The following is a 16,324-nucleotide window of genomic DNA, read 5'->3' as shown; positions in this document are numbered from 1 at the left end:
ACCAAGATGCCCTCATTAGTAAATGTCATTCTTATTTTCTGAGAAATGCAATCCCTGGGGGTGCTTGGTGGTCACAGGCACGATGATGTTGCTGCTACTGTTTTGGCTTAGAGTTTTAGTTGAAATAGTGAAAAAAAAAAAATGAATTTAGAGGCATGAGTAAATCTGCCCATATTAGAGGATTTGGTAACCTCAAGTTTCCCCCATCACACCTCCCTCCCATCCTTGTGAAGGAAATGCACTGACTAGAAAAAAAATTATTTTCTCCTTTTTAAGGAAAATTGACCGAAGAGCTCGGTAAGTTCATTTTGCTTCTTCCACAAAACTGATTGGATTTTTTTTTTGGCATGTGTTTTTTGTTTGTTTGTTGTTTTGTCTCATGTTTCTGGTTGGCTGGTTCTGAGATAACTCTAAAAGGAGCTGGATAAAGGGCTGGTGCAGGTGACTTTTAGAATGGATAACAGATCACAGTCGTGCACAGGAAAAAATAACAGGAATAGAAATGAGCTTGATACAAAAAATCTGTTGTGCAATGGGAAAATCTGTGTTTCACGTTTTCTTTTTCTCTTTTCTTTAGAGGAATTAAAAGGTCTGGAAGCTGGTAAGTGATATTTACCTTCCCTTCTACAAATACAGTTACAGGGGAGTTTGTAATTATAGACTGTGTGTGTCTATATATGAATAAAATATTGTATATCAGATTCCAGACTAAAATCTAATGTAATTAGGGACTGAAATATAAAATGTAAGAGTTGTGTGGTGTTTTTTTTTTTTTTTTAAGTACCTTCTCATGGTAGAACACAAAAGGGTGGGATGATGGTGTGTATATAGGGCTGGATATGCACACTAATTCTCATTTCTTTTGCAGATGAATCCTCTGAGGACCTTGGTAAACCTTTGTCTTTTTATATACTTGACAAAAATACTTGTAAAGATAAATCTTGTTACTTGCACATAAGGTTGATACATCTGAATTTATTTTTTTAAAGAAATATATGGCATGTGTTTAATATAATTTTCTAACTCATTTGAAATCACAATAATAAATACAAATAATATATGGTAGAGGGATGCAGCTAAAAAGATGGGGATAATATGAATTCTGATCTTTCTTTCTCTTTTTTTATTCCTAGAGGAGAGTGACCTAGAGAGGGGTAAGCATTATTTTCCTTCCTGCTGATGCAGAAAACCTTTTTGGCCCTATTAAGTTTGGTGAGATGGAAATTACTCTGGAACAATAGTTGGGCAGTTGGTCTGGCATACAATTATTATTATTATTTAAGTGTTAAGTCCACTCTCCCGTAGTTTATTTTGAGGATGTGTCTTCGTCCTGTGGTTTGGCTCCAAGATCTTTGTTTAGCAGGAAGGAAGGCTCATACATATATATATATATATACATACATATACATATATACACACACACATATATATACACGTATATATATATATGCTTTTATGTGTATATGTACATACATATGTAAAGATAGATATGAGTATTTCAGAGTAATACAGAAACAGCAGTCTCTCACAAAAACAGCGTCTGACCAGGGAGATGAAGTATTTTTAATGAAAATCTCTTTTTCTCTTTAAGATGAACTCACAGAAGAACTTGGTAAGTCTTTTCCTTCCTTTGCCAACAGCATATACCAAACCCTTATTTTTCTGTTGAATTTGAGCTTGGTCAGAAGGGAATCCCAATAAATGCACGAAGCAAACATCAGCAAAGTTTAATACTGATAAAGGAGAATTTTTGCATCGTCGTCACAAGTAATATGTTAGCACATCTCCAGTTGGCATTGCTTGAAATATATAGGAATTTCTCTCTAGTCTTATATTTTTTTTCCCTTCTTGTTGGAGAGGTTTAGTTAGGAGAACATGGTAGAGGAACCAGTAAGCATCACTGAGCTTCTTCTGATAAAGAAACATCCAATAGATTCCAGCCCCCTAATTATCTTCCTGTGATGAAATCTAATTATCTTCCTGTAATTTTAGGATTTTAATTTTAATTTCAAAATAAGAGGGTTTGATATTTTATCATTGAAAGATTTGGGATGGGAAGCTTTGTACACAACTCCACAATGTAATGTGATAAATGTAAAAAAGGGGAAGATATTTGGGTCTCTAATGAAATAGGTAAAAAAAAAAATAGAGAAAGAGATAATATCTGTGAAATAAACCTATCTTAATAGAAACCTGTGGTATTTTTTTCCCTCAAGATGAAGTCACTGAAGAACTTGGTAGGTGATTTCTTTTTTTTTTAACCTTTAACAAAAACTAATGGTGAGAAGTTTCTGAAGCTTTTCTGAGCTTTTTTTGTTGCTTTAATGTAACAAGAAATGTGGCTTAAATAGAGGGAGATGAGAGTCAACAGAAAATGGAATTTCAAATAATAATAAAAAATAAAATTATTTAATAAATAAACAAATAATAAATAATAAATTAACAAATAATAATAAAAATACATAAAAAATAAAAATAAAATTTCAAATAATAATAAGAAAAAGTTGTTTGGGGAAAAAAAAAGCTATCTCTGGTTTAAGATCCACGGATACTTTTAAATTATTTTGACTTTTTTTTCTGATTTCTTGTTTTTAGGAGAACGTGATAAAAAAATAGGTGAGTAGTGTTCTCATTTCCTGGGTCCTTTGGGGCATGTTTGGGTGTTCCAGATGGGGTCACAGTGGGATAACAGAGCTTCTTCCACCCCTAAAAACCCAATTCCTGCAGTGTTCCCCTACCCTTGTTTGAGTATGGGGAGCGTTCATGAGATTTCTGTTGATTTCACTTTGGGGTTATTTCACTTTCTCTGTGTTAAATTAAGGATTTTTTAATATCAAATCCCAATAATATAATTTCTTTCTTTCCTTTAAGAGGAACTCACTGAAGAGCTTGGTAAGTCATTTCTTTTTACCTTCTCTCTTTGTTTTCTTTCCCTTTCTCTCTCTCTTTTTATTTTTTTCTCTCTTTTTTTTTTAATGTTCTTCTCTCTGCTAGTCCTTTACATTGTTCTGAGTTTTACGTTTTTTCTCTTGTCTCAGTTTAGAAAAATAAAAACTGCATTGCAGTACAGCACTGCAGGAGAAATTTTCCAGTTGCAATTTGCAAAACCACAAAACAAAGGGTTGGGTTCTTCTAACATTTATTTTTCCTTTTTGTTTTTTTTTTTTAGCCAAGCAGACTGCACATATCGGTAAGAGTTTGTTCTCTCTGGTACGAAACGAAAGCACGTGGAGGTGCAGATTTTGCTCTGAATCTTGCACTTTTCCTTTAATATGACCGTTCATATCCTAATTTGCTACTTGCTTGCATCTCTTCATTCTCCCTGCATAACCCAAATGCCAATCTGTATGATTTTTTTGGAAAATAAGGACTTCCTAGGGGTTGGTTTGAGCATCTTCTATTACTGAGGGCTTTCTTTAATTCCATGGTATTTTAAATCCACCAAGAGCAATTAAAAATTTAACATCACTAAATTTGTTATTAGAAGAGAAATGTAGAATCCTCCACAATTCATTTAGTTCATGAGTTAAATTATGAATTTAATTCATAATTTAAGCCTGCTTTCCTTTTGCTCCTTCTAGGTGAACTCACTACAGAGCTGGGTAAGTACTTTTGGCAAAATCAAATAAACAAAGCGTTTTTTTTTCTGAAAATATCTTTTTTTATATTTGAGCTAGTTGTGACCTTTGCTTTAAGATTAGGAAAGTAAATTAGGGGATGAGTTAATCTATATAAAATCTAAGGCAACATGAATTACAATTTATAATTCTCTGTACAGAATAGAAAAATATTGGATTGATCACTAGAAGATAAAGGCACACTAAGTAGGAAGGAGTATTTAGAAATAATTCTCTTTTTTTTCCCTATTTTTTTCTTTTTTTAGGGGAACGTGATGCCAAAATCGGTATGTGGCCTTCTCCTTCCTCTGCAAAATGCAACTCCGAGGTGCATTTGCAGGCTCTCCATAAGGCTGATGATGTCATTGAAGATTACGTGGGTTAGAATTTGTTGGGTTTAGGATTTGGTTTATGATAAAGTTGAGGGGAGGATTCAGGCATCTGGCCCCATCTCACGGGCGGCCAGTCTCCTGTCCTTGTCTTGGATACTCAAGAGTATCTAAAATCCAGCATATTCCATTAAAAATAACACATCTGTTAAGTATATATATCTACAGAATACAAGAGAATATCCTACATTTATTTTAGATCCCGTGTTCAGGTTAACCATGGAAAAAATCCAACTGTTTGGGTGTGAATCCCATAATTCAGCATGAAATCATGTCTTTTACTGTAATTATACGAAAAATGAAAGAGTGTTTTGTTTTGTTTTTTCCTTTTAAGATGAACTGTCTGCAGAAATGGGTGAGTATTTTTCCCTGCCTTCCAGCAAAACAAACACACGCTGTTTATGGTCTGTGCTTTGGTTTTATTCGGTTGCAGATTCTGTATGAGTGGGGAAAAATAGATTAGAACAAATCTGACTTTTTTTTTCTTGTTTTCCTTTCTTTAGAAAAACGCGATAGGAAAATTGGTAAGTATCAAACTTCTTCCCCAGAAGTGAACTTTGTATTTTTTGTAAGACCCATACAATCACCCTGATGGAAATTCTTTTTTCTCTTTTCAGACGAACTCACTGCAGAGCTTGGTAAGTCACTTTGTTTCACTGCAGAAAGACAAATACACAAGTCTGTGTTGGTTTCCTGTATTTTTTTTTCTTCTTATGCTTTTTCCTGAGCTACTTTGGGGAGTTTTCTGGAAAATTGAGCTATTATTGGGAATAAAGCAGAAAGACGCATACACTGAGTTATATTAATCAAGCAAAATAATAATCACTAGGCAGAGAAATTTATTTTTGCTTTGAGAGCCAAGTAAGTCGTAAAGTCACAACACAGCGAGGAAGAGAAATGCTCAATAACCATTTCTATCGTTTCTCTTTTCAGAGGAATACAAAGCAAAAATGAGTGAGTGTCCCCTTCCTCGTCTTCTGGAGATGTAAAGCATGTGAGATTTTGGGGGTTTTTGGAATAGGTGGACTGCGAGATTTACTCTTAGACAAATGTGAGGTGAGAAGACGGAATTTATTAGCCTGAATTCACAAACTGATTTGAATTTGGAGAAGCACCAGCAGGTTGTTTTTCTTCATAGAGATGAAATTTCAGAATAAATAGTCTCCCTGATAACTGATATATTATGGGGTGAATTGCAGCCTCCCAGATGAGAAGAAAATCGAAACTTTTCATGCCTCCATCGAGTGTGATGACCATCAGGCATCTCTCTGCTCACAGCTTGAAAAGCTGTTAATTATTTTTTTTTTAATTTAACCTCCGTGTGATTTAAAAGCTGGACTTCAGCATCACAGTTCTAACCCGCAGAAGGTCAGAAAAGTGGGTCATGAATTTCCAGAGCACCCACACGCTACCTGCCTCTGCAAACTATATGAGCAGCATCTCTACTAGTAGCAGAAACTCCTGGTATGACCTATTATTTTAGCTTTCTTCATTGTGTGACTTCTGCCTGCGGTTTAGTTTAAACCACCTTTGTTTCTTTTTTTTTTTTCCTACATTGAACGTAATTAATAAGTTGTATTACAGACACAAGTCTCATTGAGGCACCGGTTTAATCTTATACCAGGGAGGAAATGTTGGTTTGGGGGAGGGATGACATAAAAAAAAAAATAGCATAAACTGCAGGCATTTTGTGAATAGAAAAACCCTCATTAAAATGAATTTATTTTTTTAATTTTTATTTTTAGGAAAATGCATAGAAGAGCACAGTAAGTGCATTTTTCTCCCTTATACAAATACCGCTTTTGCTTTCGGTTTTAAGTTTGCATACCAGTTAATAATTTATCTTTTATTATGCATTTCTAGGGAAAGAGGAAGAAAAATTGGGTGAGTAGTTTGGCACGCTCGTTGAATGGTGACCCTTACCCAGGTGCTAATGTAATCTGCTTGTCGTCCTTTAAATGTCTGCACTGCAGAAGTGTCCAGATGAGTTAAACATAGTCAAAAGAGGGGAGGTAGGCACCCCTAGACAGGATATATTTGACCTACGTGGAGATGTTGTAGACCTGATACCCCGTAAATGCGTGGAAAGTTGGACATCTCAAGATATCAAGCCTCCAAAAAGACAAGCCACCCTATTAGATTTTGAAGACGTCATCCCCCCAGCAAAGGGTAGGTTAAATAGCTTGAATTCTCTTTCTTACCCTCTTCTTCCTCATCCACAGCAAATGTGACTCTGGATCCCGAGACAGCCCACCCTCGCCTCATCCTGTCCAAGGACCAGAAGAGCGTGCGATGGGAATACATGCTGCAGGAGTCGCCCGACAGCCCCGAGCGCTTCGACGCCGATCCCTGCGTGCTGGGTTGCGAAGCCTTCACCTCTGGGCGCCACTACTGGGTGGTGGATCTGGCAGAAGGGCAGTACTGCGCCGTCGGGGTCAGCAGAGAGTCTCTGCCGAGGAAGGGACCCGTCAGCTTTAATCCCGAAGAAGGGATCTGGGCCGTGCAGCAATGGGGATTCAAGAACCGAGCCCTTACCTCCCCTCCGACCCTCCTGAACCTGCCACGGGTCCCCAAAAAGATCCGCATCTCTCTAGACTACGAGTGGGGCGAGGTGGCGTTTTTTGATGTTGAGAACAAAGTCCCCATCTTCACTTTTCCTCCAGCCTCCTTCGCCGGGGAGCGGATCCGGCCTTGGTTCTGGGTGGAGCTGGGCTCCCTCTCTCTGGTCCGATGACCCTCGCCTTCCTGGTTCGTCTTGCCATGAAGCTCCCAGTGAGGTACTGGGAGCCCTAAAAGTCGTGGGGAGGTCAAACCAGTGCTTGAGATCATTGTGGGGCCAGCTATGATGGGAGGCGGACAATTAGGGACATCACCAAAGCCACTGGAGCCTGGGGGAAGCGTGGTCTTCACCTTTCGCTTCATCTCACTGCACTTTAACAACACTGATGAATTCCTCTTTAATGTCTGCTTGTTCTTAGCCACCTGTAAAAAAAAAAAGAAAATTAAAATTAAATTAAATCTTGTCTTTTGCCCCACCATGGGATGGGCAACTGGTAGGTACCAGCTCACAATAAACCACTTAAGACTCTCCGGAGGATTTGATTTCTTTTTCCAGCTGGTTCAGCAGAGGGGTCTCCAGGTCTTCTCGGATGATGCCTGTAGCCCGTATGGCTTCTCCATGCAGCATCTGCCCTACTTATCCTACTGAAAAATGGGAAATTTGCCATGGATCCTATCATGGGAACAGGCAAGGCAAGGGGATGCTGCCTTCTCCCACCTACGGGTAATGGCCAGAGCATCCCAGGCTCTCAGCCCTATGCTTTTAATTTCTCTTTCTGCAGCTTTCTGGGCCAGAGACCTTCATTATTGCCCTTGCAACCCATATTTGTGGTGGCACTGGCACAGGATAGACGGGAGAGGACACAAGCAAGGGGGAAGAGGGAAAGGGAGGGACAGAACATGTGTGGCCGTGGACCTTAAGATAATAATTATATATAAACTTAAAAGCACACGGTGTAGCAGCTGAAAATACCATTCCTCCCTACTTTGAAGCAGAAATTAGGGCAGAAATAAACATTAAAAAAAAGGTTCTTTTTTAAAGGAATTAACTGTCGACGTGGCAAATGCCACCAAGGAGCAGCCGCATGTGGAGAAGCAGCAGCGACTTGGGTGCGAGTTTGTGAGATTGTTTTTGATGTAATCCAAAATTGCAATTAGGAGGGAGTTCCTGTGCCATTTGTAACCCACGAAAGAGGCTGGAAAATGAATTTAAAAGCTGCCCAGCTGCTTGTTAGGTGAGCACTGTGCTGCTGGTGGGTGCTGAGCCCCCAGGAGGTGGTCGAGCTTGGATGGTCGCTGTGCCGCCAACACCCCATCTCTCTCGAAAAGATATTTTTTCCCATCGCCAAGAATGACAAAGTGTTTTATCCGAAGCTTTATCGGGCCAAATTCTCCATTGGAGACGCCGATCTGACAGAGGGGTCATATATGAGCCTTTCCCTGGCAGGGAGACACCAGGCAGCACATTCCTCTCCGTGTTTCCTTAAATAGGGCTGGTATTTCCCTCTGCCCCGCATGTGATCCGCCTGTAAGCTCACTCAGCCTGCGCTAACCCACCGTAGAACAGCTCCGTGGGTTAAATCACCCCACGCTTAAAAAAAAAAAAAATCCACAAGGATCTCGTTCCGCTGCCTAACAGGTAAGTGTCTTTTTGGGGACATTTGTGGCAAAGCTGTCACCCACCCTGGCGTTGCTGAGATCTTCTTCCAGGGATGGATAAAAATTGGGTTTGCACCCTGCGTGGTCCATCTGGGTGGATTAAGCTGGTGACAAAGGGGGTTGTGTTGCTGCAAGAGGCTTCAGGCTCTGTTTTTTTTAGGGATATTTAGCAATTCGAGGTAGTTTTCACCTTCGAGATGGGGTTTGTGAGGAATTGGTGTCTTGGTGGCTGTCCCACTGCCTTTCTGCCTTTAAAGCAGCTTGGCTTCTGCTCCCATGGGAAGACTGCACCAAGCTCTCTCCTAGCGGACCCCAGAGGAGGAGAAGGCACAAATAGCAGGTTAGAACCTGAGCTTTTTGGGGTGAAATGTCTGTTTATGCTGGGTGGGATGCTTGGCTCCTTCTTCAGCCCCCTCAGGACTGGAGACACCAATCTGAGATGTCTACACCCGTGATGGAGAGTCAAGAGAGATGAAGCTTGTGCCAGATGCCTGAAAGACAGATGTTAATATCCGTATCAGTAGCAAAAGAAAAAATATAGGGCTTGCTAGCTGGAGATCCATCCCTTCCAAAAATCAAATTCTAGAAGAGATTTGAGCCTCCCTCCACTTCTCCTCCTTCCTCCACCCGTGCCGAGACCTTTGATATTTTCACCCCGGTGCAGGTGGCGAGGGGAAGAGAAAGGGGAGAGGCTGGAGATGCTGCCATGACTTCTGCTGCTTCTCGAGTGAGGGAAAGGGGAGAGGAAGGCACCCACCATCACACCACCCCGAATCATCAACCAGATCCTGAACACCTGAGCTGCGACTCTGCCGGTCGCGGAGGCGGCACGGCCAAATCCTGGCCGGAGCGAGGAAGGTTTGGAGACGCCGAGGCCGCCAGCCACCGAAACCATCTCAGGAAAGGGAATTTCCAGCCCAAACTCCACCTGGAGCATTTAGAGGAGAAGCTGAAGCTCTTGGGTCTGGAAGGAGGCGGAGAGGAGGAGCAGCTCTGCTCGTGGCATAAGAGGACGTTCGCCTTCGGGGGGGATGCGAAAGCATCCGGCCGCGGTGCACCGAGGGCTCGCGGAGGAGCCCACGGAGAGGAACCTGCCCAGGAGGACAGGGTCAGGCCCGTGGTATTATTATTTTGGATTTTTCTTTGTCTGAAAGTGGTGTTTTTTTGTCCACCTTAGAGGCTGCTGGAGTTTCTTGGAGCGTCTTGGGATCGCAGGCTTCAAGCCAGCTTCCTTTTACAGTTCTTTCTGGCTGTTTTTGCACTGTGAAAATAAATAACTGGAAATAATTGGAGAGAACTAGGGAAAAAAAAACACTTGATTTGACTAGAAAATATGAAATTATTAATTTTCAGGCCAAAACCTTCACCCCAAAACCTTCACCCCAAAACAGCTAATGGATATTTTCTAATATATTTCATCTAAAAATGAAGCTGCGTTCCTACAGAAGCATCAAGAGTTTCCCTTTTGTCCCCCTGTATCTATTCCTTCACTCCTCATGTCCATGCTGCAAATTTTTCCCAGCAAAAACCAAGCATCGCATCCCTTCCTTCCCCACTCCCTCCAAAATATCCCCCCAAACTGTTTTTCCTCCTCCAGGAGCAAATTCAGAGAGACTTGGAGAGCCTCAAGAAACAAAGGGAAGAGCTTTTGGAATTGAAAGCGAGCGGGGAAAGGCGATGCCAGGGGTATCTGGTAAGAAGCTGTTGCCATCACCCAGGAAAAATAGAGGTGCTGGACCAGCACGGTCCATGCTGTCATCTTTCCACATCCTACAGACACAGACAGAGGCCGAAAGGCAGAAAATTGTGTCCGAATTTCGGCAGCTGCGCCGGTTTCTGAAGGACCAGGAGGTCGTCCTCTTGGCCCAGCTGGGAGAGCTGGACAGGGAGTTGATGAGGAGGCAGGAGGAAGAGGAGGCCAAGGTGTCGGGGGAGATTTCTCTCCTTGACATCCTCATCTGGGAGGCGGAGAAGAAACTCGAGCAACCCGTGAGCGGATTCCTGCAGGTTGGATGCTCCACGGGGCAAGAAGGGAGAGGGTCCAGCATCGATCCTGGTGTTGCCTTTGCTTGGAGCCTTCCCCCAAATTTGGGGAAGGGAAACTGAGGCTTTTTCTCTCTTTCTGTTCCAGTGTGCCAGAAGCACGGTGGGCAGGTACGTGCTCCTTCGCAGTGTGAGGGGTCATCCCAGCCACCATCCCTGTGGTTTCTGGAAGAGAACTGAAGGTTTTGGTGGTTCAGGCAGGGTCGAAAAGAAACCTGGAGGGACAAAATGGTGCCCCTGAGCCCCAGGGTGGGGATGGCACAAAGGCAACAGGGAACCAAGTGTCCTCCTTCTGTACCAAGCTGCTTGGAGGCTCCAAGCTTGGGACTGAAGGATATTTTGGGGAAATCCAGCTCATGCCTCATCCCCACATCACCCGTGGGGCAGCTGGAGGAGGGATGGTCTCATCATCTCAGGCTATGCCATCTCCATACGTCCCAGGACTAAAGGGAAGGGTTTGCATCCAGGTGGGAGATGGGCAGTGGCCGGAGGATGTTGGAGACCTTCTCGGACCTGGAGCGGAGGCTCCGTGTCATTTCTCAACAAAATGCCGTCCTCAGAGAGGTGCTGGGGAGATTTCAAGGTATGGTGGAGTTTTTTTCTGCTTGGGGTGAGGCAGATCTGTCTGCTCCTTCCCTGCTGTAACATCCCAAAAAAAAAACAAGAGTGGATGCAAGCAAGCAGCTGGAGATCATGACATCCAATGTTGTTCTTCATCCCCTAGACATTTTACCCTCTGAACTGGAGAAAGAGGTAGAACCGTCTCTAGGAGGAGAGGGAAAAGGTGAGTCCTTGCAGACAACATCCTGCTTGGAGGATGCTCTTGCTCCAGCAGTCGTTTTTAGCCGAAATACTGCTTAAAACATCTGGGAAATGATGGGTTGAGCTCAGTTTGGGCTTCCTGAAAACCCAAAAGAGCTTTGCCCCATGCTTAACGTCAGGCAAAGCTGTCCCAAGCAGGAGGATATTGAGACATCGCTTCTCACGCACCCAGGAGAGGCAAATTTGTGGTGCTGGGGCTTTTTCCAGCCCCAGCAGGGCTTTGGTGGGGTGACGCCGCTTTCTGCCACCCATTTTCTCCATCCCAAGCAGCGTTCGTGACTCTGGACCCCAACACCGCCCACGCGAGGCTCGTCCTGTCCCGGGACCGACGGGGGGTGAGGTGGACGGATGCCGGGCAGGATTTGCCCCCCGACCCCAGGCGATTCGACGTCTCCTGCTGCGTGCTGGGCTGCCGGGGTTTCGCCGCGGGGAGGCACAGCTGGGAGGTGGAGGTGATGGCTGGTGGGACCTGGGCCCTCGGCGTGGCCCGAAATTCCCTGCCCAGGAAGGGCTGCTTGGAGTTTCGGCCGGAGGAGGGGATCTGGGCCGTGGGGCGCTGCGGGAATCGGTTCCGAGCTTTTGCCTCCCCCCCAGCCACCCTCCCCACGAGTGGGAATCCCAGGAGGATCCGGGTGGTTCTGGATTACGAGGAGGAACAAGTGGCTTTCTACCTTGCTGAGCAAATCCCCCCTGTCTTTACTTTCCAAAAAGCCTGCTTTGGCGGGGAGAACGTCTTCCCTTTCTTCTGGGTGGGGAGAGGCTCCCACCTCCGCCTCTGCCCCTGAGCGCTGAGGGAAAGGAAAGGGGCTCCTCAATTTTGGGATGCTCGAGCATCGCCATCCCCTCCCCGATGCAGGCAAGGGGAGATGAGCACCCCACGTTCTCCCAGGGGCTTTGTTTTGTGCTCGTGTTATTTTTATGACATTATAAGTTTTTCTACCAGATCATCCTATATATATTAAAAAAAAAAAAAGAGGCAAACCATTGAATTTTCTTTCTGTAAGATTTTCTACGAGATCATCTTATATATATCTAAAGAAAAAAATAAGGCAAACTATTGAATTTTCTTTCTGTATTTAATGTTATCTAGGGCTCTGGGAAGGACCAAACTTCATGACCACTGCTCTGGGGGTTTTGGGATCAATCCCCTTTCTCCCCCTGCAAGCCTGTGGAGGACAGCAATGTTGTCCCTATCCATCAGGATCGTGGCTGCAGTTGGGCTTTCCCCGTGCCCTGCTGCAAGCCAGCAAAAGGAGCTGGGGTAGAAATGCATTCCTCCTCATTCACCCTTTGCTTGGGTGCCAAGGAAGAGGAGGGGGGCAGGTGTTTGCCCCCCAAGCCCTGGGGACCCAAGACTGGACATGGGGTGGCTACAGGGAGACAGCATCCTTCTCGCAGACCCATCTGGACTCAGCGTTGCAGCCCTCGGAGTGAATTTGGGAACCTTTCATCAGGGCGCAGCTGCCGCTGGTGGCCGAGCCCAAGATGCGGAACCTGCAGGAGGAAGGAGAAGGTCCCTGTCCTGGGGCTGGTGGGGACAGAAAACCCCCTGCTTCTCCTAGAGGTTTTCCCCCAGGAGCAGGATCCGACCGAGTTCTCCAGTTTTTAGGGATGCAGCGATTTGGGGACAAAGCCAAGGGACGGGGCACTCACTGCTTGGTGTCCAGCATGGAGCCGTCCAGCCACGTCCAGGTGCCTTTGGCCCCTGTCACCGCCAGCCCGATCCAGACGTAGCCCCTTCCCTGCGTGACATCCTGGAGCACGTGCTATATAGGAGGGGGTGTTGGAGGACTCTGATCCCCTTTTGGGGAGCAGGTGCCCTTTGTGGGGCTGCTCTGGGTCTCCCCATCCCTTTTTTGGGGGGGCGGATGCCCTTTGTGAGGCTGCTTTGGGTCTCCCCATCCCTATTGCAAGGGGCAGATGCCCTCTCTGTGATTGTTTTAGGGTGTCCTGTGCCTTTTGGGGTGCAGCTGCCCTCCTTTTGGGTACTGGGGGGGGGTTCAGGAATGCTCCTGGCAAGGGTGGGAGCTGGGATGGCGGGGACATGGGTGCTGTTTGCTCCCCATCTCCCCTCCCCAAAAAGGATGATTAACCCAAGGGAGATGCTGGGTGTGGGCTGGGGGTTTCCAGCTGCCCCCCACCCCAAGCCAAGCCCCTGCTTTACCATCTGCTCCTGGTTCCGGATGATGAAGAGGGCAGAGCCCTTTTGGGCGCAGTCGTCCCGGCTCCTCTGCCAGTCCCGGCTCTCATGGGACACCCAGTAACACCAGTTCCCGTGCTGCAACCAGTCCCGGGGACACAGCAGGCACCCTCTGCCATCTGAAAGGACAAGCGGGCCCTAAGGATGCAGCCAGCCTCCACGGGCCGGATTCTGACCAAGGCACGGGGCTGTTTGATCCAAGAACAGCTCAGGTTTGGGCACAACCTTTTTCCTTCCAGCATTTTGCTGCAGCGAAGACCCCTGCGACCTGGAGCATCTTTTGCATTATAGGGCCACGCTCTTAAGTGGTTTTGCACCCCGAAACGGGCCCGGATGGCCAGGGTTACCCCAGGATCACGGGCTTACCCATCTTGGGTGCGTTGCACAGGGCTGCCTTCAGCTGCAGCCGAAATCTCTCCAGGCAGCCTCTGCATCCATTCTCCCAGTTTTCGGTGTCGGTGGCTGATGTGTTGAGAGTCGCGTAGCACTGTCCCGAGTCTTGCAATTGCCAGACTGCCAAAAAAAAAAAAAAAAAAAACACTGCTAAATCACTGCTGGTGTCTTCCAGGGTCACCCTGTCCCCGCAGGTGCCACTGTACCGGTGCAATTCACGGGTGGCTCAGCGGTGCCCTACTCACCTCTTAGCCCCAAGGTTATCACCGCTACAGCCAAACCAGTGCTCAAAGCCCATCCGGTGCTGGTGACCAGGTACTGGCGTCGAGGGAATCCTGTGGGATGAGACGAGCCTGGATTGTGCCCACCCTCACAGCCCCGTTGTGGCATGGGGCAGAGGGGATGGGGGGCACGGTGTCTCCATCCGGCCTCACGATGGCACTGCAGCCAAACAGGAAGCTGCAGCTTGGAAAAAAAAACAACAAAAAAAACAAAAAAAAACAAAAAAACAAAAAAACAAAACCTTCCTCGCCTCTGCTGCATGAGAAAGCAAATAGGGTCCTGGGTTTGTATTAATTGTGTAGGGCACGGGGGAATTTTCAAGCCTGCAAAGGATGGTGCGGCTCCATCAGTGTTGATGCTGGTCGGAGCGAAGCGACACGAAACTGGGAGGAGATGAAGGACTGGGAGATGTCCTGGGGTGCAGCGTGGCTGTGTTCCACTTCATCTTACCCTTTGCCCACCCTGCGCCCCCCCCAAAACTGCACTTGGAAAGGTCTGGGGAGCCCTGGGAGTGTTGGGAGCTTCTGGGTGGGCAGCTCTGCATCCCAGCGGGTGGTGGGAGCATCCTCCTGCTTGCTCGGATCACCCAGCCAAACGCGGTGCTCCTCGGGGCTTTCTGCTCTTCAACCCCACCAATTTGCCAGCCCACACATCCCTCTTAAACCGAGGGACCCTTCCCAACGAAGCCCCCTTCCAAGCCCATCTTCCAAGCCCCCTTGCCCGACCCGCATCTCCCCAGCCCCAGGCTGGAGGAGAATTTTGATGGTCTTGAGCCACCAGCGGCTGCTCTCTCCCTACGCCATAGCCCCTCCGCCACCCCACAGCCTCACCTGTCATCCCACCGCCTTGCTGCCTCTGTGGGGCGCTGCGTTTTGCCCCAAACTTCAGCACGGTGTAGCCCTCCTCATCCTCCATCACCCAGAGGCACGGTGATGAAGGCTGCAGCCACCACGCCAGGCAGCCTCCAGCTCTCCACTAAGGCATCGACGATGCCGCGGCCACAAAGGAAATGAGGCCTCGAGCGCTGCTGTGTTCTTTGGGGCAGTGGCCCTGGCCCACACCCACGCTGGTGATGCTCTTCCTCCGGGCGCAGCACCATGGGGAGGTGCAGAGGTCCCGGTCCTGGTGCAGAGCTTGGGTCTGTGCACGGGGATGCTCCGACGGCGCAGCTCAGGGGCCTGAAGTGTCACCTTGCAGCTCGCTGAGCACACAGCCACTGTCAAAGCTGGGTGTGCATTACACAGCCCAGCACCTCACCGCACTGCACAGCACCCCACGGCACGGCACCCCGTTGCACAGCCCCGTGGGAGGCAGGAGCAAAGAGCAGCCAGGACCTCATGGAGTTGTTTGAGCATGAGCAAAAGGGGCACCGAGATGCTTTTCCTTCTTCCTGTGCCTCGATGGCACGCTCCTGGGGCACAAATTAAATAAATTAACTTACTTCCAGCCCGAGTGGTGCAAATAAGAGGGGAGAACGGGTACCACCATTGTACCTTGTACACTTCAAACCTCAAGGAGCTCAGAGCAAGGATGAGCAAGCACAATCCCAAATCTTGTTGCCTTGAAAAAGAAGCACGGATGTGGAGTGTGCTTGGAGGTGGAGAAGAGCGCAGGGGCAGCAGGACACAGCTGCAGGGGGATAAACTGCCCCCTCACCTTGCAGGCTGCCGGATGAAACCCTCCCGAAACCACAGGATGAAGCAGTCCCTGGCCCCTTGCTGAAGGATGGCAGCAGATCCGAGCCACATCCCGTGCACGTCCCGGCTGAAACAGCCGCTGCTTGCTCTGCCGTGAAACCTCTCAAGGGCTCCAGATTTCCAGCAGCAGGATCCCGTGTACCAGACGACCACAGCCATGGCACGGCACGCACATCCACAACACAGAGAGGCTTTTTCCACATTTCCTTCCTCCTCCCCCCTAACCCCCTCCCCCCCCCAAAAAAAAAACGTATTTTGCTGATCCTCAGATTCTCCCTGTCTGCAGGGGAGCAGAAGGGAGAGGGATGCTGAGCACAAATCCCTCCAAAAGCTCTCTCTGCACAGCCGGAACTGTCCCCCCCCTCATCCCCCTTGGCTTTTTCCTGTGCCTCTGTGCAGCATCCCGGCCAGCAACCAGCTTCCCCGAGCTTCCAGCAGCGCTGTGGGGCCAGGGATGTGCTGGGAGCCGGGATCCTGCGGCCGGGACAGGGCTGATCTGATCCAAACCGGGCTGAGCATCCCGGTCCCCCCAGGGAGAGGAAGATTTGCAGCCCTGGGGGGCTGCAGGGTTTGGAGAAAGGGGAGAAACGGAAAGGCTGGTGGGAAATAAGCCCACAGGGAAGTGTCACCCACTCGCGATTTGGTCGTAGCATTGTGGTGAAG

The 16,324-nt window shown here is 47.3% G+C and overlaps 3 protein-coding genes across 8 annotated transcripts; 2 read left to right on the top strand and 1 right to left on the bottom strand.

The window, feature by feature from the left end:
• Window positions 1-12: 12 nt before the first annotated feature.
• LOC310888239 (zinc finger protein RFP-like) lies at window positions 13-7,094 on the top strand. Its single transcript, XM_083814812.1, has 19 exons — window positions 13-18; window positions 277-297; window positions 578-601; window positions 869-889; window positions 1,134-1,154; window positions 1,592-1,612; window positions 2,217-2,237; window positions 2,596-2,616; window positions 2,872-2,892; window positions 3,170-3,190; window positions 3,582-3,602; window positions 3,884-3,904; window positions 4,341-4,361; window positions 4,510-4,530; window positions 4,624-4,644; window positions 4,940-4,960; window positions 5,752-5,772; window positions 5,870-5,890; window positions 6,229-7,094. Exons 13-19 carry the CDS (start codon window positions 4,358-4,360, stop codon window positions 6,738-6,740), a joined length of 621 nt encoding a protein of 206 aa, XP_083670938.1. The 5' UTR covers window positions 13-18; window positions 277-297; window positions 578-601; window positions 869-889; window positions 1,134-1,154; window positions 1,592-1,612; window positions 2,217-2,237; window positions 2,596-2,616; window positions 2,872-2,892; window positions 3,170-3,190; window positions 3,582-3,602; window positions 3,884-3,904; window positions 4,341-4,357; the 3' UTR covers window positions 6,741-7,094.
• A 154-nt stretch (window positions 7,095-7,248) lies between these two features.
• LOC310888222 (tripartite motif-containing protein 10-like) lies at window positions 7,249-12,056 on the top strand. Of its 2 annotated transcripts, none has more exons than XM_083814771.1 (7): window positions 7,249-9,332; window positions 9,822-9,917; window positions 10,001-10,231; window positions 10,356-10,378; window positions 10,735-10,850; window positions 10,992-11,051; window positions 11,357-12,056. In XM_083814771.1, the coding sequence occupies exons 1-7, from the start codon at window positions 8,931-8,933 to the stop codon at window positions 11,872-11,874; spliced, it is 1,446 nt and encodes a 481-aa protein (XP_083670897.1). In that variant the 5' UTR covers window positions 7,249-8,930; the 3' UTR covers window positions 11,875-12,056. The 2 variants fall into 2 exon arrangements, with proteins under 2 accessions (XP_083670897.1, XP_083670896.1); XM_083814770.1 differs by having other exon boundaries at window positions 7,249-9,344.
• Window positions 12,057-12,146: 90 nt separating this feature from the next.
• LOC310888228 (killer cell lectin-like receptor subfamily F member 1) lies at window positions 12,147-16,314 on the bottom strand (the record flags this gene model as incomplete). 5 transcript variants are annotated; one of them, XM_083814782.1, is made up of 6 exons in its annotated part: window positions 12,147-12,583; window positions 12,743-12,855; window positions 13,254-13,408; window positions 13,656-13,802; window positions 13,928-14,017; window positions 15,621-16,314. In XM_083814782.1, 6 exons carry the CDS (start codon window positions 16,312-16,314, stop codon window positions 12,460-12,462), a joined length of 1,323 nt encoding a protein of 440 aa, XP_083670908.1. In that variant the 3' UTR covers window positions 12,147-12,459. The 5 variants fall into 5 exon arrangements, with proteins under 5 accessions (XP_083670908.1, XP_083670909.1, XP_083670911.1 ...); XM_083814783.1 differs by having other exon boundaries at window positions 14,795-15,876; XM_083814785.1 differs by lacking the exon at window positions 15,621-16,314 and adding an exon at window positions 14,795-14,933 and having other exon boundaries at window positions 13,928-14,141.
• Between the last annotated feature and the right edge of the window lie 10 nt (window positions 16,315-16,324).

This window comes from Anser anser (assembly GCF_964211835.1).
Source record: "Anser anser genome assembly, chromosome: 31".
In the NCBI taxonomy this organism is placed as follows: Eukaryota; Metazoa; Chordata; class Aves; order Anseriformes; family Anatidae; genus Anser; species Anser anser.
Note: the sequence above shows the minus strand (reverse complement) of the source record. Positions and strands in the feature narration are given on the sequence as shown.

Excerpts from the sequence above, each read along its gene's own strand:
- LOC310888239 (XM_083814812.1), top strand. Across the intron at positions 5,773-5,869 it reads AAAATGCATAGAAGAGCACA|GGAAAGAGGAAGAAAAATTG; the intron begins GTAAGTGCATTT and ends ATGCATTTCTAG. Across the intron at positions 5,891-6,228 it reads GAAAGAGGAAGAAAAATTGG|CAAATGTGACTCTGGATCCC; the intron begins GTGAGTAGTTTG and ends CCTCATCCACAG.
- LOC310888222 (XM_083814770.1), top strand. The coding sequence starts at position 8,931 with ATGACTTCTGCTGCTTCTCGAGTGAGGGAAAGGGGAGAGGAAGGCACC. Across the intron at positions 9,918-10,000 it reads GGCGATGCCAGGGGTATCTG|ACACAGACAGAGGCCGAAAG; the intron begins GTAAGAAGCTGT and ends CACATCCTACAG. Across the intron at positions 10,232-10,355 it reads CCGTGAGCGGATTCCTGCAG|TGTGCCAGAAGCACGGTGGG; the intron begins GTTGGATGCTCC and ends TTTCTGTTCCAG.